The sequence below is a fragment of the Alternaria conjuncta genome (genome assembly GCF_024043145.1).
Source record: "Alternaria conjuncta strain BMP 0040 chromosome Unknown scaffold_11, whole genome shotgun sequence".
Classification (NCBI taxonomy): Eukaryota; Fungi; Ascomycota; class Dothideomycetes; order Pleosporales; family Pleosporaceae; genus Alternaria; species Alternaria conjuncta.
Genome location: NW_026250100.1, coordinates 688,301 through 714,813, shown reverse-complemented (window position 1 = coordinate 714,813; position 26,513 = coordinate 688,301). Strand labels below are relative to the sequence as shown.

The following is a 26,513-nucleotide window of genomic DNA, read 5'->3' as shown; positions in this document are numbered from 1 at the left end:
GCCATCCGTCGGCATGTCAGGTTGCTTGTGTGACCTGCTTAGGTTGCCTTTGATGGTGAGGTCGTTTGTATCTCCTTTCATACTATGTTCCATCTCAGGCAACGCAATCTCTCGGGAAAGACCAGTGGGGTTGAGAGTGGAGAGGATTGAAATACAGGGGTCGGAAGTTATACCGCGTGTTAAGTCACGTTGATCGAGCGGTAGGATACCTGGTGAAACAATTCCGCGTGATCATCAGGTCATACTACTGCAAGTTATTGATTGATCGTAACCCATGAGATCGGAGTCAGATGCATGAAGAAACATCTTGGATATCATCGACACAGTGAAATATCGGTACTTGTCGTTACAGCGACAGGCATGGTAGAGCACAGAAGAGATGTATTCACTTACTTGATTTGGCAGACTTCACGTAACACATGACCATGAGATCATTTCTGAGTTGCTAGTACAATATTTGCTCTGCCGAGGGGATGGACATCGCTGGCCTTTGTCTAGTGCTGTCCGACCTTATAGTGGACCAAGCATTTCATACTCACCCGTTTTACTTCTAACTCCAATTGATCTGACATCATAGGCATCATGTTATCCCCGCCCAACCTGATTATATGACTTAGTAGCCTCGTATCCGTGAGATCGATCCACAACCCGAACTTTCGGTGCGTCCGCCTTCACTACATCACCCACCTCCTGCAGAAAGGCTCTGATGAGAGCAACCAGAGATTGCATTCGAACTCCACGTCTGTCCTCAAGTATGCGGGTCTGATTGATCGTACCAACGCCACTGACCGAAAATATGACGTTCAATTTTGTCACAGCAGGAACGCAGACTAGCATCTTCCTCCAAGTGCCGCAGTCGGTGATATGTTTAAGACGCGTCGTAATCGACCGCAGGCGCTCCAGTGTATCGAATCCATATAAAAAGAACGATTCGAGCTTGTGAGGCTGGTGTCCTGAGTGAACGATATGGTACAGCTGTTCGTGGCGCGATATGATTGGATTCACGCAAGTTGATCCGCCAGTGTCGCATTTGATCTTTTCCTCGAAAAAGCCATATAATAAGATAGGTAGAACATTATCCTCGAGCCTAACAACATTACCAACGATCCTGAAGTTGAATTCGAGACGCAGAGGTCCTTCTGTGTTTGCCGACTGATCACCTCGTAGGAACAGTGCCTCGCGTAGTTTGGAGTGGTCGCCTGGTAGACACCTAGCCCACGTCCTAGACACTTGTGTGCAGCGTATTAGATCATAGAAGCTGAGATATTCGAAGATCAATTGTAGTAACTCGTTAGGTAGACGCTCGCTCGCTGGTAGAGTCATGTCCGGTACGATGTCATCAGCTGCAGAGGGGGCTGGGCGAGCCTTTTGCTTCTTCTTTCGGGGTGCCATGTCAGGTAGCTGATGAGTACTGGTGAGGTCTTAGTCAATGGTACCGGAGGGTATTTGAAGGATTAGACCTAGCAATCATCAAACTTTCCACACTGTTCTCCTGTAGTCTAGAGCACCCCATCCGTCACGCGAAGAATTCAGAATCTTCCTGTGATCGACCTCGGGTTCTAGAGCAATAGTCAGCTGTTAACTCAGTTCAAAGACTTCGGTGGCGTCTTGCCGGCGTGGAAACAGTGCAGATGTGGCGGAAGCTCAGAGTACTGTCATGGATACCATTATTCGTGAAGCTCAAACATGTACAAGTAGTAGCCATCCAAACACACCGATATTGTGTACAAAGCCGACGAGTCCCAAAGCCAATCCCAGACTTTTGAAGATCCCGAGCGCCGTAAGAATATGTGCAGAAGTTCAGTCTTGCACCCAGTCATGCGGTTCGATCCTCAGAACCGCAGCCATTATGTTGTCAAGTATCCAACTCCCATCCCTCATACACACATCCCCACCCATTGTCTCCACGCCCTCTTCACCGCCACCCCTTCCTCTTCTGCTGCTGCTGCGCACTAGCCTTCATCCTAATCTGATCCTCCTTCTGTTGCTGAAACCCCTTAACCTCCTGACTATACACCTCATACTGACCGAGCCAGTACTCGCCCAAGCCCTGCACATCCTCGAAAAAGCCCTCAGGCCCTCTGTTGTACACCCAGAAGCCCACAACGAGTATCCCGCCCCAGAAGACCAGTCGCAACGCCAGGTTCACCCAGAAGATGACGGCCCGGTACATCATGTCCAGTATCTTGAGCGAGATGAAGAATATGGCCAGCAGCGCGAGGATGGAGGCGACATCGGGTTGGGTGATGAGTTTGTTGAGGAGGGGTGAGAGGTGCGTGGATAGCGTGCGCGAGATGCCGAAGAAGGTTGTGAGGAGGTGGAGGAGGGGGTTTGCGAAGGACGGTGGGAGGAGGCGCGGGAGGAGAGCTGCGTAGTCTGGTATCTGGTGTTAGCAACCCGTGTCGCAATAGAGTGATAGGACGATAGGCGCATCAGCGAAGCATACCTTGTATAAACTCCATATTGGGCGATTTGCGATTGGACGTGTAGAAGTCGTGTGCCAGACGCGATAGAACGCGTTTGTGGGGTGCGGATAACGAGATTCGCGCTTGCGACTGATCTGCGCGCGGATAGTGGCTGGTGGATGAAATGGGGCGACGCGAATTATGGGCTTGAGAAACGAGCACGCGATGGGGGTTATTGGGGTGTGGCTGATAATTTGCTTGTTTTGCCCACACGGTTTGCGGTGACAGCTGTCCACGTTGAGTCGTTGACCCACTAAAACGCTTTCACGCACGCCGTGCAGCTCAACACACCTTATCCTGGCTGCACGTCATCCGCTCGGTTTGCTTGGCTTAGTCATCTACATGTCTGTGCAGCGAGAAGAAAGTGAGCAAATGCCTGTAGACTCAGCCGACGACAACAGTATACGATGCAAAATTTGAGCCACAGAAGAGTAATGTAGACCTCCAAGTTACTTGCTTCTTATCATAGTACCCGCGCAGGCATCTAGCTTGTCGCTTAGATGAGTTGCATCTCCCTTACCAAAACCCACCCATGATGTGCGCAAAAGCAACTGACACCGAAGATCCCTTACCCCACCACCCTGCGTCTTACATTTCAGCCCCCAAGAGTCCAGTATCACCACCTTCACCATCTCGCGGGGTTCACCCAGCCAGATAATGCGGTGTACTTTTCGAGCGCGGGAAGCGCGATCGCGCATGAATCGCGTCCCGCTCGCTTTTCGATAGTCGAAGTGGAGTGGAGTGGAGATGGCGGCCGAGCAGAGTTTCAGATCGCGTATAGCAACATTCTGGGGTCTTGGAACTGGCGGTGTAGACTACGTTTTTTTCCTTTGGCACAGGCACAGATGAGGCGTTTGCACGGCTAAGGGGTCGGCGTCGGCAGTCGTGGGTGGGAACGGTCGGGGCCGAGTTGCCGCTTGGGCTGATGTCGTGATGCGTGGTGCGTGATGTCTTGCAGGGCAGGGCGTATTGCGCAATGGGAGGGAGATCACTGCAGCAGGAAGTGAAGGATCATGTGCTAATGAGTTTGTTCATTGATATGGGTACAGAGGACTAGCCTCTCGCAGTGCTACAACTGCAGACCCGACTATGTGGTTGGCTATACTACTGAATTGCATTCTCGTGCGATCTTCGGCACTGAGTGGCTCATCCTCCAACAAAAAGAAACAAAGAGGCTCGAGGCCTGTGTAGTGACTCAAAGGTCTGGTATCATAGATGCAAAGCGCCGCCGAACTCCAAATGACAAAATCATGTCCAATCGTAAAGTATGTATGCGAAGCGAAGGTCGTAAAGGTGAAGTGTTGACTGGGTATCGCGACAGCCCCGATGCTTGTACAGCAGCAAGCGGTGCGTGGTGACGCAAGAAGCTGTCAGGTGTGTTTCAGTCGCTTCGAGTGCTTTCGGCAGGCTGCAGGTATTACAGAGATCACTGCAAGCCGTAATGTTCGAGGTGCGAAGATGGCTGGAATGTTGAAGTGACACTGGCGTTCATATCCAGCGTCCAGCGCCCTTTTGTTGAGTGCCGTACTCTGATTCGAAGTTGAAGCGGAAAGCAGAAGTTTCTGATGGTGATGGGTAATGTATTAGAGGCTGGGATCGATGTGAAGATGTGGAGCCCCGGTTGAATTCACCGCTTGGAGAGTTCGGAGAATAGGGTGTTGGGGGTCGGTCGGCAATAGACGAAGCAACACTGGACTTCCTCCGTACACGCTCGGGCTTTCGTATCGAGCTGGTGGGTGACTTTAGTGAAGCCATGTCGGTTAATGATGGTGTTCTTGGAGGGAACTCGTATGTGCTAAGCTCTTTCTCGAACATGGAAGTGGCTCTGGGTGATACATGTTCGCGTAAGACAGCTGGTCGGATGCCGTACTTCTCCGGTCGTTGGGTGTATTGGCTGGGCCGTCTCCACGATTCAAATTCGGCATCGTCTAGTGGTGTGACAGCTCGCAGAGAGAAGCCTCGCATCCTTCTTTGAGATCGTTTCCAGCAGAAGAGAAGGGCGACGGCAACCGCCGTCAGGACGAGGATGCCTACGACGGCACCAAGGATGATCCAGACTTTCGTTTCTTGCTCCATAGTTGTAACGAGGGTGTGTATGTGAGTGTGAGAGTTGAATGGGACTGCTTTCGTTTAATGGTAAAACTTTGTCGCGATCGTCTTTGTTGAAGGCGTGATGGTGTATTGGAAGGAAGATCCAAAAAGAAGATATGAAGGAGTGATGTCGATCAGGTCACGACCATGCTGGCTGTGGCTGCGGTTGATGCGGCTACACCTGAGAGGTGGCGGTCGACGAAACGATGGTAGGTACCTTGAGCCCACTTCTGTCTGATATGAACCTTGGAGGGCGATGCGGATAAAGTAGTGCGGGAAGGCGGAGGGGCTCGAGAGCGGAGACCTGGGTCATGCGTGTACCCTCGCTCCACAACCGCAGTAGGCAATGACGGTATGCTATTAGCGCCACGAAACGAGGCAGCACAAAGAACAGTCCTTCGGTAAAAGCCAACGACGGCGCACCGAGAGAGAGGAGCGTTGCGGGTTATAGACACCGGACTAGCTTGGCTTGAGGCGAGATGCAGGTACAAAAGCGTACCTGATGGTGGGTTGCGAAGTTTGTTAGTACGGCAGACTCAAGCAAATATCGGTGAGCAGTGCACTAAGAGCAATCCATGATGGGCTAATTTCGACAACCTTGGAACGACACCCCGCCGTTGAAGATGGCGCAAGTCCCAGGATAGGCAATTCCACCGTGCCTGCTGCAGGGGCCTGACACTCCCGTCCAGTATATGCCATCCCAAAGCCGTGAAGCGGGCAACGTGGCGTCGTCGAGGTCAGCACGATGTTGGTCTTTGACAGCACATCATGACCTCAGAACGAATCCAGGGGCAGAAGTCGCATCAGCCTCAGCAACCTGACACCGAGGGCGTGATAGCAGATGCGACAGCACACCCGTTCGTCGTTGCCGTGCAGCTCTACCCCGGAAAAAACTTTTTTTTTCTTCTTGATTCTCCTTGCATCGCTAGAGGGCGGAGTACGAATGAGACAAGCAAACGCTCAGTACGCCTGAAGGGGCGTGTGTCGGTCGGAAACTTCGCTTGAGCAGGGCGCTGACACGACGTCGATCTATCAAACCACACTAACGGTCTTGGGTATCGCTCCCATTCCAGGCACTGGCCAATCCCGTGTCGGGCTTTAGGTGCGTCCCGCGATAGCTTCCCCTCAAGGTTCTTTATCTTAGCCCTTGACGGAGCGCATCCAGATCCTGCTGGTGTGCGTTCCGTTCCCAAGCCCATTGCAGCTGCGGCTTGTCACCAGCCTCGACTCGCTTCTGCCGAAATCAAGTTTCCAAGTTTCGACGCCGAGATCTGGAGCGCGAGCGATACAGACAGCTACTGGTCGATATAACGAATGGGTTATAGACTAGAAGCCGAGCGTTCCTGACTATCGCAATACCTGGCACCGAGGGCCTGCCATGCAGCAAACCGGGCCACATAGCGCAAACTGCGCCGACAGTGTCCCCTGCACGAACGGTTGCTTGGTCGCCAGCGTGCCAGGTCATTCATTGCTGATAATCTCCGATGCTTCATCGCGGGGCCGTTTTGTCGACCGCCAATAGCGCTTGAGAGCCTTCACCGGACCTTCTTGAAACACAGCAAATCTGGTCGACTCTGGTTGAGCAACGAGTCCAACACCGCCATGCACATTCGCTACAGTGATATGAGAGCCGTCGACTGGGGCTTGCAGTCTGCTACGCTACCTCCATGCGACTAATCATAGTGTACTGGTAATGCATCATCTGGACTCATCACTGCCACCAAAGCGACATGTCTAGGCAGCTAGCGGCACACGTCGAAAACTCTCCGAAGCATATTTTGCGTTTCACAGGAGTTCTTACCGTCGCCGATGCTCGCAATGTCACCTAAAAGCCACAGGGTAGCGCTGAAGTACCGTTCTGTCAAGAAACGCTTCAGACTTATGATGGTGATGGCTTTGAAATAATGCAGTACACAAATAGCATGTTCTGAGGTTCTCCTACTCAATCCCTCACAAGGAGCATCCACGCTGGAAAGAGGGCCCGCTCCTGATTCCGCGGCCATCATGATCTTCGCGCCCGTCTCGCAACCGAAATGAGACTTGCAGTCTATGCCAAGACCAGAAAGGCTTCCCAGTCTGCATCCACTTTGTCGCTCATATCGCTATTATCGTTATATCCGAGATCAAGGGAACATCCTGCTCTGTTAAGGGTTGCGACGAGAATACCAGCAAGGCTAGATGTCTAGACCTTCTCATTCGGCATCCCTTGGGTCAAGGGTACCTAGCAGAGATCCGACTTTGCGAACGCGCCTTTGCCGCCAGGCCGAGCAACACGGCTGGTACCTGTAGCTGGAACATAGCGCCAGGGCGACTTCGTTCTACCGGCTAAACTGCGCAACTTGCACGTGTACTATCACCGTCGACCAAGCGTGGGACGCCCAAGCCACGAACCGATAGTGGTAGTGCCCCAGATCGAGCGCACATAGCGGCGGCAACTCTCGTCGGCAGCCAGTGCGAGGAATACGGCAAGAGTTATGGAGATACCCATGAAGGCTGCATCGTCGTGTGTGATGCGTAGTGCGTCGCAGATATTGGATTGCTTTTTCTGATATCTCCTGATCTACTAGATTGTGGAGAGAAAATGCTTGTGGCTGTCTTGTTGTCATTGGTGCGACCAAAGTAGAAGGTGTCAAGACCGCAGCTCGCATCAAACATCTCTTGCTGCCACCAATGAGGGCTCGGATACGGCATGTCCTCAGCTAAGCTCAGCCGCAACTTCAACACCAGCATCGTGAGCTCCTGAATTTCGTGAGAAAGCGACGGCGCACACCCTACGCTGTTCTGGGTCTCGGCACCGAAGTCCAGCCGTCATGACCTCATCCAAGAACCGAGTCATTGAGATGAAGATGAACGCTTTGCCTCTCGAACAAGAAGAAGGCCCGGCACCACTTCAGGCTCATCACACACCGCACTCTCCATTCGAGCAAGATTTTCAAGATCAGAATTCTCCTAGACTACGCATCGGCTCTGGACGTATCCGAAGTACCACTTCTTATTCTCAAGGTTCTTGACTATATTTGTGGCTCTTCTACCGGGCTTCCCAGGATTGTGTAGTTGGGACGTGGGGCATCGTGTGGGTACCAGCCAACACCGACACCACTGACCATATAACGGACTTATTATTGCCCATGGAATTTGTCGACCACCGACGAATACGCTACACGGCGAAAAATTTCCCATGCCCTGCTTGCCAAAGTCATGACCCGGACTTGTCGGCATTCAATGTATTAGCAGCGGGTGATGTCGGAAGCTACGTCTTCGCATCATGGTCAGCTGGACTGCCCATGTGTCGTTCGCATGTCGTGAACGGTGACGCTTGCGCAGGTGTTCCTTCAGTCGGCTTGACGCTACCGCTCATTGCAAGCCAGCTTTGAAATCAAACATGAGTCGCTGGGACTCCGTACCGGATGACAGGCTTTTGTGCGTCGGATGACAGCTGCATCCACATGCGCCCTTCTTACCCGACCACTACGACTCGTACCGTCTGCACGCGATTTATGTGTGACAGGTACATATTGAATGTCAATGTTAGACATCCCGCGTCGCTTGCGCAACATGTGTTCGTGGGGGCGGCTGTGCACACATCCGTAGATTGATTACTATAGTAAGCGCTCAATGATGCTTATAATAATCAGAGATAGATTGATGCTCACTTCGCTTGCTGCAAGTGCAAGGAAGAGGCAAAGTCGCGGACTGCTGATCGAGTGTTGAGGATCTGCATGCAAGGCTTCCTGGCTGTTGGTGTTGGATGCGATACTCAGATCTGAGCAAGATCACATTCAATACGCAGAGATGCTGAATGCGTGTTGGAGCATGCATCTCCGTCCATTGGCTGCGAGGTTTTAGTACGGCCACCACGAAGCGATCAACAAGACAATCGCGGCTTCATGGGAATTACCGAGCACCTGACTGGTCTTGCAAAACTCTCTTATCATGGTGAGTAGATTTACTTTTGCTGTTGCAGAACGGTCATGAACAGCCGCGTATTCCCAGAGTTGCACTCTGCCGCCTTCATCAGGGTACTGAATCGTCCGGGAAATTCAGCCGCCGCCAATGAAATTCTACTCCCTCATTGCGTACCTTCACATGTCTTTCCAGATCCTCTCAATGCCTCCTCGTCCAACTTTGCGCACAATGTCATCAAGAACAAGCCAATGAATCACTACCCCCAACATGATCATCATTGTGACGATTTGTCAGGGAACAAGGGAACTCTACTCCAGAGTATGCTGGAGAGTGCGCGCTACGATATCGGGGCCGACATCGTACCAAACTCTGAGTGAACCTTGATCTCGTTGCGGGGACCGAACGAGTTTCACCTACTGCACACCAACGGTAGCGACACGGCTGTATGCCCATCTCCATCTTACAGATGCATGTCTGCGCGGCTCGACGGTGGTAAACCATCTCCCCACTGCGGATCTAAGCTCGTAATGCGCGCAACGCAACCGTCTTTCACAATCTCCTGCAAGCATCCGCATCCCGGAGTCGTGTCCGCGCTATTCACATACGACAAACCTTATAAGCGACCTCGCTCACCCTTCCAGCGTCCACCAGCCTCGCTGTCGTTCCCGAACGACAGGAACGTTTTCCAAGCGCCACCGCCCCTTCTGTCATTCTCCAGACATGCACACGCATGCGAGACGGGGCTGGTTTGCAGCTCGTGTAGACATGTGAGAGCAGGTTTGCCGAATGACAAACGCGCGACTTCGGTCTTCAAACCTCCGCTGTAGATCATGGAGATGCAAGAACGGGCTCGGTCCGTTGCCGGGCTAATCTTGCGCCACCTTATACGCCATTGTCCTGGACGGGAAAGAGATAACCCATCTCCTCGTTTGTTGTGGCTTGTTTCTACCAGCCGTGCTGCTCTTCACGGGGTAAGTATAGATGATCGGCATTGAATGTTCCTGGTAGCTATACTTCTACAGATCGCCAAATCCGGTTCGCGATGCAATGGCGTGAGAATGGGGTGATCGGGATCAGACAGTCTGGTAACGCAAGTGCGAAGAAGGGGTAAGCGGATGCCCAGGAGCCGTTGTAAACCTTGTCGGCGTGGCCGAACGTGGAGAAGCGGCATGTCGTGAGTCGGCATGTCGCAACTGAACTCGTCGGTGCGTCGCTTGCGCAATGCGGTTGCGCGTGCACAATAAGGGTTGGATATGCGTTGATCAGCGAAGTTCATCGAACCGTGCTGAGAAGGGTTCGACATGAGAATGCGGGCGCGACGATACCGAATGCGAGTATTGGGTGATGTCGAACAGGAAGCTGCTGTCAAGTCGGACCTGCAAGCCTGGTTGAGAGCGAGAGAAGCGTCGGAGGACGACTTGATTGAGACGCTGGTGCATTTCCTGGTTCGCTGCCGTTATTTGTCAAGTGTTTTTTGGACATCTAGAAGGCGAAGTGACATTCATGCTAAGGGCCTAGGTACCGGAGTACGAGCCGTTTACCTGGAAAATTAGTAGTCAGTAACGTGTAGATGCTTGTTCAAGACGCAGAACAGCGATCAGGAGAGACAATGCAATAGAGTAAACCGCATGAGTATCGACTGGAATTGCTATGGCCACAACTCCGAAGAGGTCTAACGTCACAGTAGATGGAAGGACCCTCCCCAGTTTCGTGCCTTGAACGCCTTAAGAACTTAAGCCAACAGATAGTTCCCTTAGAACTCATACCAGGCTCAAGCGCACCTTCCTCTTTCCAGTGCTCTCTTCAAGCTCATCCGTGATCCTGACAGTCACCTTCTCAAACAGCTCGATAGTCCGCTTGATATCGCCCTTGATGCTCAGCACATAGTTCTCAGCATCAAAATCAGCTTCTGGCTCCGGTGTGGCGAGATCCCTCAATCTGATGAGACTTTCGATTCCAAATCTTGGTACAAAGACCACGAAACCATTGGAGAAGATCTTCATAACAAAACCTTCCTCGTTGATGTCCTTGCCCTTGAGTGCTTGGCCAACGTAGTACTCAATGGAAGCGCGACCGGCCATTTGTGCGTTGCGATGTCGCACGTTGATGTTCTTGCACACAGCCTCGAGCTTGGCCTTTGACTGTAGGCTGGGATCCAACTGCTCGTATTCAATGGCAGCAGCAAGCTGGCGATGTGCTTCAAGATCAGCGTAGCGGCGAATCGGGGATGTGAAGTGAGTGTAGATCTCGCTCGCAAGACCATAATGCCTGAACTCGGGATACGCTTGTGTTCCGGCACAGAAGTACTCTGCGGACATCATGCAACGCGTCGCCATAATTCTGACAAGAGTGTTGAAGAACGGGTTGCTGGGATCAACACACTTATCGAGTGAATCAGCCAAAGCTTTGGAACTATCTGTCTTGAGCTCCATTCCCTTCTTGACTTTGAGTTGGTTATCTAGCTCTTCAAAATTCGTCTTCGGAGGGGCAGCGTGACGACGAAGCAGAGCTGTTTGCGGGAAGGCCTCGTAATTCTTCGCAGCGACGCTGATGTTGGCGAGTAACATGAACTCCTCCACAAGCGAGTTCGTGTCAAGATGCTTCTTGGTCTGAACATCTGCTGGGTCTGATGTCTCAGACTCAGTTCGGACCTTCACTTCTGGCGAAGACAGGTTCAAAGCTCCAGCATCCATTCGCTTTTGCTTCAGTTTCTTGGAAAGCATGAGCAGAGTTCGCATGCCCTTCGTGAGGTCGTCCTGCTGCGAGGCGTCATCTATGCGGATTTGGGCTTGTTCGTAGCTGAAGGCTTCTCTCGACCGAATGACGGACTTGGTGAAGTAGGAAGAGACGATGTCAGCATCCTCTGTGACCTCCCAAATTACCGAGAAAGCGTAACGCTCTACGTATGGCTTCAGAGAGCACAGGTCTGTTCCTAGAAGCATAGGCAACATGTCTATGCGCTTGTCGACTAAGTAAACGGTCGTTCCGCGCTGGCTGGCTTCCTTGTCCATGGCGTTGTTCGGCTTAACGAAATGAGACACGTCCGCAATATGGACACCGACTTGATAGTTGCCATTCGGCAGCTTGTGGGCATGGAGAGCATCGTCGATGTCAACACAACCAACAGGATCGATAGAGCATACCAAGAGGTCGCGAAGATCCTTGCGTCCCTTCCAGCCTGGATCCTCCAAGCTAGCTGGTACTTTCCAGTCGTGACCTTCCGCAGGTAGACAGTCAAGAACTGTCTTCGGGAAGGGCTTGTATTGAACATCCCACTCCAGTAGCAAAGCTTCGGTCTCTGCGCCCTTAGACTCAAGCTCGCCGAGCGATCGTACAAAATGGCCGACCGGGTATCGAGAGTCTCTATCCCAGGAGTCGATTGTTGCCAGAACGCGCTGACCAAGGAGCTCTCCAGCTTGTCGTGTTCGTATCCGGATCTTGGGAATGCGCTTGTCCATTGGGACAAGAAATACGGTCTGTTGTTGCCTGCTCGATTTCGAAGAGGAACGAACGGAGTCGCGATCAATGTGGCCCACATATTGTCTCCAATTCCGCTTGATGACACCCACTACGCGCGCAGTTGGCTGTGGCCTGCCCTCTATAGTCTGCCCGTGTACTCGCTTGACCTCCTCTTGTAGCGCTCGTCGCTCTCTCTCCGGGATGACATTTTCGCCTTCCTCGGCTTCTGCGTTATCGTTCTTGTTCACCGTCTCCTCTTCAATGATCTTGGTTGAAGGCGCCTTCCACTGATCCTTAGGCAGTACTTCAACAACTACGACATCGCCAGAGACAGCCCGATTGCTGTTCTCACGCCCTAGAATGAGGAGCGATTTATCGAATGCGGGCACGTGAACCGAGCCTTCTAGATAATTGTATGGGGAGACGTTGAAAATGCCTTGGTGTAACGTTCCAGCTTTCACGCCAGTCATCATCTTCGAGACCGTGTAATGTTCGGAGTAGAAGATCTCTGGCTTTTTCGACCTGACTTCTCGCTGCTCTTGTGCTGCGCTGATCATATCTAGAAGCTCATCGGAGTTTTCGAGGCCAGAGACAAAGTCGGACAGAGTCTTGCCTGGGACTTTCTCGGCCTTGGCTTTCCGCAGGTTGTCTCTATCGTCGGTGATCATTACTACCGTAGGGATGCGCGTCTGTTTCTTGCTCCGCTTTTGTACAGCCTCCGTGATGTGTTGGTTGTACCACTGCACGGCTTTGCGCACAGCTCGGTCGTTTCGATCATTGATCGTTTCCCCAGCTTCCCGTGCTACATACGTCTCTTGCCTAAACTCGTTGAAAAATACGTAGAAACGCTTTCCTTCGTTCTTGGTCAAGGAGATCAGACGATGATACAGAGGCAGGGAGCGGTTCTTGACTTCCTCTAGCACGGTTTGCAGGACAATAACATCATGAAAAGCGGTCTCAACCTCGAACAAGTCCATTCCACTAAGGAAAGCATTCGTATCCGGAATGAGATATTGGCCATTTGGGAAGTCCTTGGATCCTGCTGGTGTGTCTGATAGGACGAATGGTGCGACTGAAAAAGGTTAGTCTAACTCTGCATGTGGAGTCTCGCGGTCAAACCTTTCTTCGAGTAGTCGGTCGGCGCAATCTCTAGACATGCCCTGCAAAGATTGGACGAGCATGGAATGTCCTGTCGCAGATACAGTTCTCTCACAATTTTCTGAACCTTGCCACTTTTCGTAGACCGCACGTAGACCTTGCTGGAGAGGTTGGATTGGCCGTGATCGGCAGCGGTCGAACGCTTCAGACTGAAGTACTCCATGTTTGCGCAAGGTGTGTTGATTGTTGAACTCCGAAGGCGCGGAGTGATGGTGTTTGCGAAAGATTGGTGGATGCCAAGATATCAAAAGATCCTAGCTCCACTAGCTCCGCACCATGACGGAGCTCACAGGTGGGCCTCACAGCAACCAACATCACCTGGGCAGAGCTCCAATACTACGACTCCAGGCACCGAAGCCGCACTTCACCAATATATAACCGCCTACTACGATATCCGCAATGTCTTCACTAGACCCGCCGACGTACCTCACCTCTATCCAGAACAACATCCGCGCCCGGCCTATATCATGGGAAGGAGCTGTCCGAGCTAAGACCATCACCGACGAAGACCTCAAGAAGATCAAGTCAATCGATAAAGTGCGCAAGGAACAGAGGAAGCAGACTATCGAGTCAGATGTGGATAGCTTCGTGACACTGCTAGTGGGCGGAAATGGGTCGCAGAGCATCTTCGAGGCAGCTGCGAAGCGCCAAGACATCATCCACTACATGCTCGTCTTGCTGGGAGATATGATTGATGGTAGGACATGTGGAACCTTTCTAGAGAAGCCGCGAAGCTCATACATTTCCAGACATACCCGCCCTCACATCAGCCCTCGTCCAGCACCCAGCGCCCTACAAGCCTTTCCTACCACTCTTGAAGGCTTCATCCAACAACGAGGACCCCGTACCGCTCCTGACATCTTCCGTCCTATCCGGCCTTCTGTCTAATGCTGTCACAACATCTGCCAAGAACACCCCCCAGCTCGATGAGGCCTTAGCGCAGCTCTTCACCTACCTCTCTACACTCGCAAAGGCATCCGACGCTGGTCTGCAGGATATCGCTGTACGGGAATACTCGGCCGTATTGCGCAGCACCAAGTCTAGGCGCATATTCTGGAAGCAAAGGAAGGAGACACTTAGCCCTCTGTTTGATATCCTGAGAGCTGCGGCCGGGTCTGCCAAAGACACGGACTCGACCCTGTACAGTGGTGGTGCCAGTATTCGCAGTACAACAGATGGTGGCATTGCTGGTGGTGTTGGCCTGCAGCTTCTATACCATGTATTACTCGTCATCTGGCAGCTCAGCTTTGAGGGCGAGCTCGTAGGCGAAGGACTTCAGGAGTACAGTCCCTTCCCTTTCTCACGTTTCGCAAACATTAACACTTTACAGGGAACACGATATCGTTATCCTCTACACGCAACTCCTCAAGGTCTCGCCCAAGGAGAAGACCACTCGTCTCCTCCTCTCCACCCTCGTAAACCTTTTAACCACGAACCGCAACACGCTACTTCCAACGGCCGTACTCGCGCGTCTACCTGCTCTCCTCTCGAGCTTGAAATCACGACATCTGACCGACGAGGATGCCCTTGAAGACCTCCAGGCCCTGACCGATCTCCTCGAGGAGTACACCAAGACACAGACTACCTTTGACGAGTACGCTGCTGAGCTGCAGTCGGGCCACCTTCGCTGGTCACCACCGCACCGTAACGCTACGTTCTGGAAAGAGAACGCGCGTCGCATCTTAGAAGACAACAAGGGTGAACTACCCCGAAAGCTTGCGGAAATTCTATCTAAGAGCTGGGACAACGACAAGCAAGTATTGGCTATTGGCTGCAACGACGTAGCATGCTTGGTCAAAGAAGTGCCAGAAAAGCGACAACAGCTTGAGAAGTTGGGGCTGAAGGGCAGGGTTATGGAGCTGATGCAAGAGGCAGATGAGAGCGTACGGTGGGAGAGCTTGAGAGCTGTTGGCGAATGGATGCGATACAGCTTTGAATCGAAGACTGAGCTGCCACTCAGGTAATCGGCGTTAGTGGGAAGGGGTGATTGTAAACACTATCAAGCGTGTGAGTGCTTTCCTGTTTGTAAATTCTCGTTATACGGGACCCATCGTAGAATGCTAGGCCCATCCAGTACATGTTCAGTCAATCCATGGTGGTCTTCGTGCTCCCTTGTCCCTTTCCTTGAAGATCGAAGCCCAAAGGCTCAATGCATGATATTGAGCCTTGAGCTCCGGAAACTGCGTTCACTACAATCTTCAAGAGCATTCCATAATTGCTCAAGCCAGCTCATCGGTCTCTAATCTGGACTATACATCAGCACTTCATGACGTATAGGATGATCGAGTCCGGTATGGCGAACTACAACCCGAGCAAGATGGTTCGTCTAAGAACACAGAGCGCGCAAGTCTGCCATGACATGATGCGCTATGCTGATGAAGTGTGGCGGACAAATTTGGTCGAACGAAGTCGGGAAGACACCACCGTCTTTTAACACGCCAAAAGATCGGTCGTCTTACTTTCGTCATCATTCTTGAAAAAAGGTCTACATCTCGTATGACTGAAATTCACGATATCAGAGGGAAGTCGTGTAGAGTCGCGCATTGTGGGAGAGGAAGTTGGTTTGACAACACTGTTCAAGAAGCGTTGAAGTAGCTCTTGCGAAGAGGAAACAGCAGTGTTCAATGCGGGGAGGACACATACGGACAGTGAGGAACAGAGGGGAGCATTTGAGGGTATTAGGCTTTTGAAAGATAAAAAATTGATTTGACAGTCACAAAGGTTGGTGTGACGTGATATGGTAGGAAACCATGAATCTCTGATTTCATCGCAAGAGCTGAAGGCGGCTTCTATGGATGACGAATGTTGCTTCAAGTTTGGGCTGTTCGCTCTGCTTTACCTACCAGTACGTGTATCTCATTACTTCTAAGGATGGTGCATAGTTGGATATCTATCACGATAGTAGTCGCCACATGTATATGTCTGTATCGGAAAATGCTGATCACTACGCACTCAGATCAAATACCATTCTACTCAATCACACAGCACGCTCAGCCAAGTCTCAAACCCCAAAGACGAGGCAGCATCGGCTTCCCCGCTGACCTTCCGTCAACACTGACCCGTATACCCACATAATTGCAATTAAAGCCCTTCGATTTCCTCAACTACCAAGCCTCGGATCTCGTACCCATTACTACGGCAAGCACCGAAATCGCCAATTAATCTACCAGTATCTGAGACGGTCTGGACTTGCGGTTTCTCCCTTCATCCTACCATCACACTGATATTGGTACAGAGTATCTAGCGTCGCATTCCGCTCTCCCCGAACGGCATCCTGCGTGAACGATTCGTTAGCAAAGGATATTAGACAAGCAAACTTGCTTCTTCCTTCCCATTCCCAATCCCCTCAGTTCTACAATACAGGTGCCGGTGCGGATAGAACAAACCTACCCGCTTCCGCCTCCGTAGCCTCAACCAGATCATTACAGTCCAGTATACGCTTCTCCTTACGGCGTGACCGAAATCCGTGGTCCCAAATTAAGCGCGTCGAAACGTGCTAGAGTGTTGGTTTTTCTTTCTACCAACTTTGATCGACCGGGTAATGTTTTGTTTGCTTGAAACATCCGCTACCGGAGAAAATGATGGACTGGAAGTGCTGCTTTTGTGCTATCAATTGTATTTTTGTGTGGCTTTCTTGGATCGTCGAATGAGCGCCTCTGAATAACACTTTGAGGCTTTGTTGAATGCTACCTTTCGCCTCTTTCCGAATTCGTGTCGAGGAAATACGACGTTTATCCATGTCAATGGTCAATGGTCAGAGGAGGACAATACCCGAGAACCTGGTTGACAGATTCTGGTTCCGAGTTGTCTCAATGAAACTATAGTGATCCGCGCATTACCTAGGTATGCAGGTACATAATTCCCCCCTTCGCGGTTGTAGATCGTACTGCGAACCACAGAAGGGTTGAGACGTTTTTGTGGTACTGTACCTGACTTTGGTGCGCGGTAGCGATATGAGGGACCGTATCCTGAGGCTGGATGCAGGTACGAGACCCATGTACCGAATCTGGTGCAACATTTGGCAGATGTGGCTATTTGGCAGAAGGTGTGTTTTACGGCTGCTTCCGGGGAAAATGCTTCGACGGTTAATGAGCTTGCTTTTCTAGTCGTCACGTAAACTTTTGGATCTTCGAATCGATGGAATTGCAGTTTAGCCTTGGGTTCGTCTCGATTATCCGGCTCTTACGCGAGCAGAGAACATCTTTTTTGTTTCACTCTTCGGCGTCGAGGCTGGGGAACCATTGGCTTGGCAATCAGTTTTCTTTTCGCTCAGATCTCGGAGAGATGAGAAGATTCCAAGGTTGGGTCTGAATAGACGAAGAAACTCTCTTGTTTCAACTGCAAGTGTACCATAACCAGAAAGTACACGTTGTATCTCCCAAAACCACGTTTTCCCACATGACGTATTGTATATCTTTACGATGAGATGTGATTAGTATGCATGACAGAAAGCGCGAGCTTCTTCGTAGCTATGACAGCTATGTGATCTGAGCGACAGCGGGTCAAAGAAGCCCTTGAACAAGCGGGAGCCTTGTCGAGCGGATCGCCAATATCCACGATGCTTGCTTCTTGCGCATATCATATTTCCGGTGGTACTCCAGGGAGAGCCGGTTTGGTCCGAGAGCCTTTGCAAAGCGGGTAAAAGCTCCATACGCCAGGTCGATGCTCAAGAAAAGAATGGAGATGTTCACACATACCACTGCCCACAAACGATGGCGTCGAGAGCGGCTGTCTCGGTTGCCGCGGTCCATCAGACATTGTGGTGTTGGAGGCGTTGGAAACCACCTGGCGCTAAGCTGGTACATTACCTAGCGTTGTATGAGTGATCTTGCCAGAAAAACAACAACAATAAGATTTGCATACGCAATAGTAGCGACAACAAACCCCGCTTGTCCATCTAGTCAGCCGCCACAAGTCCAAGAGATGCAGAAGCCAAGACCTGCTCAATTGTCATCGCGAATACTACCTGAACAAACACCTCAATTCCTGAGATCTAGGGTCAATTGTATTTACCGATCGCGGATCTACCCCTGCACTTAGTTAAACTCCACAAGATCGCAGCTTTCCGCAGCGTGTAAATGGAGACGGCGTTGAATGCCGTTTGACCTTAAACCATGCTCTCATTCCTTTTCCAATATTCCCCATCGAAATCGTCCCCAGTATTCGTACCAATTGACCCAAGTCGGTCCGAATGACACAGTAGAACTAGCCGCCCATGCGACAAGACGACGCGAATCAAACGATCCCAAACCTCGGGATACGACACTAACACCAGACTAGCAGCTCCTGCGATTGCAAACGGCGCTGTGACTCAACCTGCATTGCATCGGGAGCGACATGTGAGGTCTCCACTTTGCAAGGTTGAACATTTGCATGACGAGATTCCCATGCCAGCTCGATGGGGTAGGAGATGGTGACGGGTAAAGCGAGAATCCATGTCAAAGGGAAAAGTAAAACGGATGCGCGTCCCAGCCATACACGACCCTCGGCTCGTTGCGCAGCGGGCTTGTATGGATGGATGCGCTATCCGACAACGTATCATAGTTGCATTTTCGGCGCGTGATCGAGAGGAGATTGGTTAGAATGGGGGAAGAAAGGGTCCAGCCACATTACACGTCGATACCAGCAATGATTATTGCCCTTTCTTGGTACTCGTCAGCTAGAACCCTGGAGGGACCAGATGGGCGAAATTACCCAGATAGCCGGAATGCTGTCTTACCTTGCGGCAGCGGTGTACCTACTTACCGTTCTTGCAGGGGGCCCTATATGCCCAGCTTACTACGCGAGCATCGTTCGTGGTTCTTCTATGGACGGCAATAGTTGCCGCTGCGATGAGAATCCATGTGGCAATCTTGTTGAGATTCACATATGCAGGTCATACCTACAGTACATATGCCGAGACCCTGGGGGCTTATACGATGCTATTCTGTGCTCACGAGTATAATCCAATTCCATGATGCAAGTTCAGAGTGGATAAAGATCAAAAGAGGCATCTCTGCTCCGGCGCCGTTCAACTCACTCAGTTTACATGAGGATACGACCCCGAGAAACTTTCCAGACATATGCGACGCAATGTTGTAAGCGAGATGCGTTACCATGTAACGTCTGCTCTCCGCAGCGCAAAAGCAAAAGCACCCTTTGCCAGCGGGAAGGAACAGATCCGCGGCCATCACGTGGCCGCGGAGTCCAAGTCAGATTTGTGGCTTGCGATGGGAAAAGCAACAACTCATGCGTCCTGGCGGTGGGTGATCGTTAGGCCGTTGAGACGAGACGACGGGGTCGGCAAGGCAGACGTAACCGTGCATGCTGACCGATGAGCGCCCTGTCAGCACAGAAGAAAGCATGAATATAATCCTATCCGATATACGTTGAGCCGCAATCTTAGGCCACCTTCACTGCGGTCATTTGGGAAAGCCGCCGGAGTAGATCCGACAGGTGGAAGAAACAGTGGACTGCTTGGCTGACTGCGTAGTCTCGATCACGGATCCGACGATGAAGGAACCGCAACAGCAATAACGTCAATATCGTGTATCGTCTGGGCATTCCGGACAGTGCGCCTTTAGACTTTTGGTAGCTGGTAGTATAGCTTGCTGCGCCAGATACCCGAGCCATCGACTCCCTTTCGCGCGAATCGATGATGCATCGGGGTCTGAGCTCGGTCCAGTGCAGCCGTCCGCTCCCGCACCCGGTCTTTGTGTCGTCCATGTGTCGCAGAACCCATGTACCATGTCGTTCTTCATGCTTAGACGCACGTCGTCATGTAGTTAGCTGACCCTTGGGGGATTCGAGATGCCGAGCATACGTGCAGATGCACGAAGCGATTGGAGTACGCGGAGCGACATGACGCATTCTGACACTCTGGGGTGCAGATGTCCGAGACAAAGCCATCTGCTGTTCAAACATGGTTGCAAACCCTGCCTGGTCCCAATGTCATCTTCGCATGGTCAAGTGCGCTACGTGTGGTCACGACGCTACGCCAAGTATGGAGTGTAAATCGTATTCGCGCAATGGAGTAATATTATTAGTAAGGAAAGGATATGTCAAGAAGATCCTTCCTGCTATGCGTTCCGAACCCTACATGGTGCGCATATCCACATGTTCCTCCAATGTACCGGTGCAGCAGCTTGCGGGAAGCTTAATGCGTATCCCTTCAACCATGCAAATAACTGCAAATCAGCAACTAAAAAACACGAAACAAGGTGTTGGGGAATCTGGGGGAATCTTGTGCAAAAAGCTATAACCAAAACCACCACGGACGAGACGACTGTGACAGGGATCTGCTAATACTGACAAGGAATGCGAAGAAAGACAATCTGACAATCTGATCCGAAGCAACGTTACCAAGTGATGCTAGAAATGAATCTCCTTCAAGTATCCCAAGCACTCGTGCCCGCAAATCCATGCAAATACTACCAAGCCTCAAAGTACTGTGGGGTATCCGTGCGATGCGAAACAGCAGGTGAACGGACCTCCAGGTATCATCGACGAATGCAAAGTACGTTCCAAAGCCGCCAGGAGGAAACAATGATCGAGCCTATAAAGGTGAGAAGAAAAAAAGAAATGGTACCGTGTACCCCATCCATCATCCCTTCGTATTGTCATGTTCGGTGCTTGGCGTGTTCGTCACCGTCTCGTGGGTCGTGATTTCATTGTTGCTGGTGGAGCGGGGAGCGGAATGAAAAGCAAGATGGAATGAGCCTAGTGTACAGAGTGCGACGGAGAACGAGTAGCGGGAAGCTTATGGCGTCGATCGGAACGTGGAGAACACAAGATCATCTCTGATGCTGGATTAGAACGCTATCAGCGAATTGATAGTGGGTTCCCACGGTTGAAGGTAAAGTTTTGACATCTCCTAGTATGTCGACCATCCTCCTTGTTGCTGAGCCTGTGGTGGTGCCCAACCAGGCATACCAGGCTGTTGAGCGGCAGCGCTCTGATGCTGCATGAACTGGTGAGGACTTGGACTAGGCTGGTAGGGGTTCTGCCCCATGGCTTGGTATCCAGGGTCTCCTCCGGGCATAGAACCGCCCATAGCACCCATAGTCTGATACTGTTGGACAGGTGTGCCATGCATCGATGCACTGCTTTGAGCATGATGGAGCTGTGGCGATGCATGCATGGGAGACTGTTGCGGGAGCGGAGATTGCTGCGGTCGTTGCGCATATTGCTGCATGTTGTGCTGTTGTGAGAGCGGGGACGGCTGTGGTGGTCCTTGCCACATGTGTGATGGAGGGTAGCCATGTCCTGGGTTCTGCTGAACACCTGGAAGCATGCCTCCAGGGCCCATGCTGGAGGCGTTCATGCCCTGCTGCATGCCGATGCTTGGTGGGCGACGGTGCATCTGGTCAGGGCGGAGTGGGGTGTGTTGCTGAGCCATGGGCGAAGGCACCATGTTGTTCTGGGGCATGGGCTGCGGACGGTAGGCTTGAGCGCTCATCGACTGTCCAGGTCTTTGCGGTGTCTGTGCTGGCATTCCGTACTGGTTCCCTGGCATGCTGACGGCAGTCGAAGGCATGCGCGGCGACTGCACGGTCTGGGTGACTTGGGGTGCGTGCTGTCCTTCGGCAGTTCCAGGTCGGTCTGGCTGGACCGGCGGCTCGTGGGGTCGTTGCCAGACATCGTTGAGGTAGTCTTTGCGATGCTTGCGTTGTTGCTCGAGCTGCTTGTTGACTTCAGCTGTTTGCGCAGCTGCGTTGAGGATCTCGCCGGACGGGGTTGGCCGTGTCAAGTCCTGATAGGGGGCGCCCTGCATCTCATGTCGCGGCCGCTGAACGCCACTGTAGTCTCGGGGCTGCAGGTCAGCCGTTGTGCGGTTGTATGCGTCAGCGTTTGTGGAAGGCATGCTTCCTGGTGCGGGGTTGAGACCACCGAAAGGCTGCAGAGGGTTAATGGCAGCACCGAGGTAGTCTTGGTTGTTGCCGGTGTATGCTCCTGGATGAGCAAAGGCCATGGCACTTGCGTGGTTGGCTTCGGCTGCGGCTGCCTCTCTTGCTTTTGCAGCACCTGGCCTCTTCTCGCCCGCAGCGTCCTCCTCGGTAAAACCCTGCTTCCGAGCCTTGCTCTCCCAGTAGTCGTCGCGCACGCGCCGGCCGTTGACGATCAGTCTGCTTCCGAACTGTCTGAACATGGATCGGGCAGTCACTATGGCAATCTGTCTGGATCGGTATGAGTATGGTAGAATCTCCTGGTGGATTAGGTCGTCCTTCTCGGCCTGGGTGGCAATAATTTTATATAGAGATCGGTTCTTGTTGAAAAGCAGGTACGAGTCACGGTAGCCCAGGACACGCGCGCATTCTGTTGCGAGCATGAAGAGCTTGTCGGCCCTGTTGGGGACGAAGAAGGTGCGACAGCGGTATTCGCGGCCGTCGAGTGGGTGGCCGGTCTGCGTAACCTTCCTCTCGCCGGCCTCGTCGATTTCGCGCGGTATGTATTCGTCGCCCTCGGGATTTAGCTGGTCGGTCGTGTGGTCGCGCACCGTCGGCAGCGCCTTTATGACGGCGGGCTTGGTGGGCGTTCCTTTGCCGGAGGGCGAGACCTGGGGAGGCGATCCTTGGGGCAGGGCCGATGTCTGCAGCTGGGGTGTCTGTACGGGCGGCGCGATGCCACTCTGCGGAGGCTGGGAGCCACGGTTGGGCGATCCGGCGTAGGGGGGTCTGGCCGTCTTGGGCGGGCGGCCGCGACTGCGTTTGTTGTTGGGCGTGTCATCGCCCTGGATCTCGTAGGGGGTTTCTGGTGAGCGGCTGCGCTTCAGGCCTCGCGATGCCTGCTGTTGCTGTGCGACGGGCTGGGTCGGGCCTCCGAAGACATCTGGGCTGGGTCAACAAGAGGTCGCGGGAGGCTGCGTCGGATGTAACAGACGCGCAAGCCAGTGAGCAGCTGGGAGAGGGGGACGCGACTACTTACGCGACGGGTCAATGGTGCCAGGCGGGTCCATGATGCCGTTGGCAAAGCCACCATTCGACATGATTTGTATAGGGTGTTGCACATGCACTGAGTACATCCAGGCGGCGCAAGAGCAACCGAGCTCGAAGGAAGCTTCCGTCGAGCGTCGCGAAGCTCAAAGGGTGGCCAATGGGCGCGGCGCAGTCAGGACAGCTGGACGCACGGGAGTCGGCAGCGGTCGCTGGGGAGCATGTGTTGGAGGCGATGGGAGCAGTGTCGTGTCGGCGCGGTCGAACCAAGGTTCAAGTTCGGCAGGTGCGGGTGGGGCCAAGACTCGCCGGGAAGGCGCGTTCGGTCGGGGAGGGCAGGTGCGTCCCAGCAGCGCAGCGAGAACAGCGTCGCGGAAAATGCCAGAACAGGTGGTACAAACGCAATGTTCCGAATCCGACGGTGCTCGCGGATCGATACAGGCTAGGACGCGGTTAGGTTTGAGCTTGAGGTGACGGCGCGCCCTGGCAATAGCAGAGACACGACACGTGCAGGCAGGCAGGGACAGACACTGCGAGCAGCCGCTGTAAGGTGACTTGCAGGGCAGGACAGGTGTCGGGGCGAGCGAACGGTTGGGGGGAACGAACCTTGGGCGGTGCAGGCTGTCTAACCAGCGACAGGAGCCCTTGGTGCAAGATATGTATGGGCGGCTGTGTGGGCGTGTGGGCGATTGGCGCGGCGGCGTGAGCTGCGAGTGCGGGAGCAAAGACCACTGGGTGCTTCTGCGAGCGACGGACTGGGAATCGGGTTATGGTGAATTACGAAATGGGAGCGAGGCCCAATCTGATATGCCCTGCAACCCCAGCAGCTGACGGCCCGCGCGGCGGACGTCCAAGTCGTCTAGTGAGCAAATGGCACGCACTGACAATGGCGACAAGCTTCAGGCAGGAGAGGCGCTGCGCTCTGCTAGCTGCAGTGTGATAAAAAGTGGCTCTCCCGCGGCCCTGCACGAGCCGGTGGCTTTTCACTACCTCTTGAGCGCACGGAGCCGAACAGCATTACTTGCATCATGCTGCGCGATAGCGACCACTAGCTTGGATCTTGCTGAGCGATTCCGTCTCCACCGCAACAGGCCAAGCACCCGCGCGCGCCGGGCCTTGCTCTCTATCACGGCCAGTCTGCGCGAACGCGAGGCCTGGGTCATCAGCGCTGCCTATCCACCTCTCCCCAGTGACTCCCCACCACTCACGAGCCCGCCTGCTGCTGATTGAGCAGCTCCCGACAAGGCGACCGTGTCAGCAGGCTGCTATCGAATCATTGATTTTAGACCCGTGGGCCTGCAGCGCGCCCAAGACAGACTACCCAGGCCTGCATTGGCGGCCGCCGTCGTCATGCATTCGACCTTCTCTCTCTATCAATCAACCCGTATCGTCTGACTCCCCCAGCGCCCGTCGCCATGCTACCCCAGCCCGCTCCTGCTTGCCGCAACAGCCGAATAAGGAAGCCCGACTTAATTGCGCTGCATCGGTCAAAAGCTACTCCTGCCTGCTCGTATTCCCGCTACTCCGTCGCGACGTCTAAAAATGCTGCGCTGATCGCCGACCTTTGCCTTTGCTTGTGCAATTCGTTTTCCTCTAGCATTTCCTAGGCCGAGTGGAGGCTCGTCCTCTCGTAGCGCCGTCGGTCTTCGCGGGCCTATGACCAGCTGCTGCAGCTGAAAGCTCAAGCCGATCCATTGCACCGGAATCGCTTCCTACCAGACACTGCTCTCTAGCCCGCGCATCCAGTTACAGCGCTTGGACGCTTCGATATTCATTCTTCGTTCCGTGTGGACAGCACCCTCATCGCAGAGTTGGCGATCTGTTCCACCAAGCGACCCGTTCCCCGCCGAACCAACAAGGGCACATGTCGACATGACCCTTGGCCTGCCCGTGCTGTAACCGATCCCCACCATGCTACCTTACCCATATCTCACATCCCTTCCGCAGCTCGCGCCACTACCTTAGCGGGAGTCGAAACGCCATGTCCGTTCGTCTTGCCTGTCTTGAGCGCTTGCTCTACCTAATTCCGTCCGTGCGCCGTGCCCTTTGACATGCTCTTGAAACTACGCGAGTGCAAGACGTAATCTATTCAGACGGAGAACACACTGTGTCTTCCTGTAAGCCGACGATGCCGGCACCCGCTTCGGCATGCTGGAAGCGCGCAGCCTTTCGCGTCTCTTTCCTGACGCGTTCTCGGGAGGCTGTGCCACATTGTTCCATGTCTTAGACCCTGAGGCCAAAGTTTGTCATCTGCCTCTCACTGCAGGGTCTAAACCAATTTAGAAACGTTGCCATTCTTTGTTTGCTAGAGCCTTTGTTGCGTCCGAACTCGGTACTCTCCAGTGGGGTACGAAGAAACAACACGGCCGATCAGTCTTCATTTATGGAGCCATGTTGATAGAGTGCAGTCGCTTATATCCGTTGCCTTCGTAACTCGGGACTACCAAGCGAGTGGAACATGGCTCCCTTCTTCTATGGTTCAAAGCATGCCATACATGTCGTGGGTAGGAGGGCGAGAATGGCTCCGACTTCTCGACATGTCGACCCCTCGTTAGCATTCAACCAGCCTGACGTTCACCATCATGCTACTAAACCCGCACACCGCTGTCATGACACCTGTAGCGCGCTAAATACAAGGATCGTTGAAACATTCCAATGCAAATTCAAGTATTAGACCTAGTCCATATCTTGGCGGGGCACTACCGTCAGGCTAGGATAGCTGCTTGATCATATGACAGCTGTATCCACCGTCTTGGATCCCAGCTTCGGGAGACATCAGACGCCAAGATGGTCCCACGTTCAAGTTAGATTGAAGATCGCGGCGTACGGCGGTTGTAGCCGTTCCATGATATCGAGTCCATTTCACGTCGAGACCTCGTTTCAGAAATCCGAGGTAATGGAAAGGGTAGGACCATCCACTGGTGAGTGCTTGTTCTTGCAGCCAACTGCGGATGTCCCGTAAGCTAACACTGGATATGGCTTCCGTTTGGCCTCCCGTACGAAAGCCACATGCAGCGGGTCGTACAACCGTAGCGGTGAAGCACATCTCTTCTTCATCGGCTTTTGCAACACCGAAGCAAAAACAAATGTTGCTGCAACACCATGTACAAACGCAGGTCCGCTGTGTGAAAGTGTAATCAAACGTCCAGTATAGGGTTCGAGATCGTCCCCAACGGGCTCACTGTTCATGCTTCCATTTTGCCTGCAATCGCGGATCAGCTCCAAGATGGTCCATTTGTGATTTTGAATCATGAAGATAGTGGGTGCTAGTGGCTTCGGCATGTCCCCAAGGCTCGCTAGAGAGTAGCTGCGCTATTGCAACCTAGAGACGAACCCCAGCCCCTTCGGATCCTCAATCCTGCCGGGCGCTGTCGTTCTTTCCATGTCAGATCATCGGCCTAGGCAAACTGCGTTCGAACGGTGAGGCGGTCCACTCCAGAGTGGGGAAGCGTGGCGAGGCTGCATCAACGTTTAAGGTAGTCGTGGCCAATCATCAGACCAGATCCAGCATTCGTTCGACGAA

General features: G+C 52.9%; 5 protein-coding genes across 5 annotated transcripts; 1 reads left to right on the top strand and 4 right to left on the bottom strand.

The window, feature by feature from the left end:
- Nucleotides 1-1,915: 1,915 nt before the first annotated feature.
- Nucleotides 1,916-2,462, bottom strand: J4E85_007780 (uncharacterized protein; the record flags this gene model as incomplete). The annotated part of the gene is made up of 2 exons (XM_051472010.1): nt 1,916-2,376; nt 2,447-2,462. 2 exons carry the CDS (start codon nt 2,460-2,462, stop codon nt 1,916-1,918), a joined length of 477 nt encoding a protein of 158 aa, XP_051324207.1.
- Nucleotides 2,463-3,953: 1,491 nt separating this feature from the next.
- J4E85_007779 (uncharacterized protein) lies at nt 3,954-4,541 on the bottom strand (the record flags this gene model as incomplete). The annotated part of the gene is made up of 1 exon (XM_051472009.1): nt 3,954-4,541. The coding sequence occupies one exon, from the start codon at nt 4,539-4,541 to the stop codon at nt 3,954-3,956; it is 588 nt and encodes a 195-aa protein (XP_051324206.1).
- A 5,681-nt stretch (nt 4,542-10,222) lies between these two features.
- Nucleotides 10,223-13,242, bottom strand: J4E85_007778 (uncharacterized protein; the record flags this gene model as incomplete). Its single annotated transcript, XM_051472008.1, has 2 exons — nt 10,223-12,993; nt 13,041-13,242. The coding sequence occupies 2 exons, from the start codon at nt 13,240-13,242 to the stop codon at nt 10,223-10,225; spliced, it is 2,973 nt and encodes a 990-aa protein (XP_051324205.1).
- A 236-nt stretch (nt 13,243-13,478) lies between these two features.
- J4E85_007777 (uncharacterized protein) lies at nt 13,479-15,043 on the top strand (the record flags this gene model as incomplete). Its single annotated transcript, XM_051472007.1, has 3 exons — nt 13,479-13,776; nt 13,829-14,360; nt 14,410-15,043. 3 exons carry the CDS (start codon nt 13,479-13,481, stop codon nt 15,041-15,043), a joined length of 1,464 nt encoding a protein of 487 aa, XP_051324204.1.
- Nucleotides 15,044-20,931: 5,888 nt separating this feature from the next.
- On the bottom strand, nt 20,932-23,043 carry J4E85_007776 (uncharacterized protein; the record flags this gene model as incomplete). Its single annotated transcript, XM_051472006.1, has 2 exons — nt 20,932-22,886; nt 22,983-23,043. 2 exons carry the CDS (start codon nt 23,041-23,043, stop codon nt 20,932-20,934), a joined length of 2,016 nt encoding a protein of 671 aa, XP_051324203.1.
- Between the last annotated feature and the right edge of the window lie 3,470 nt (nt 23,044-26,513).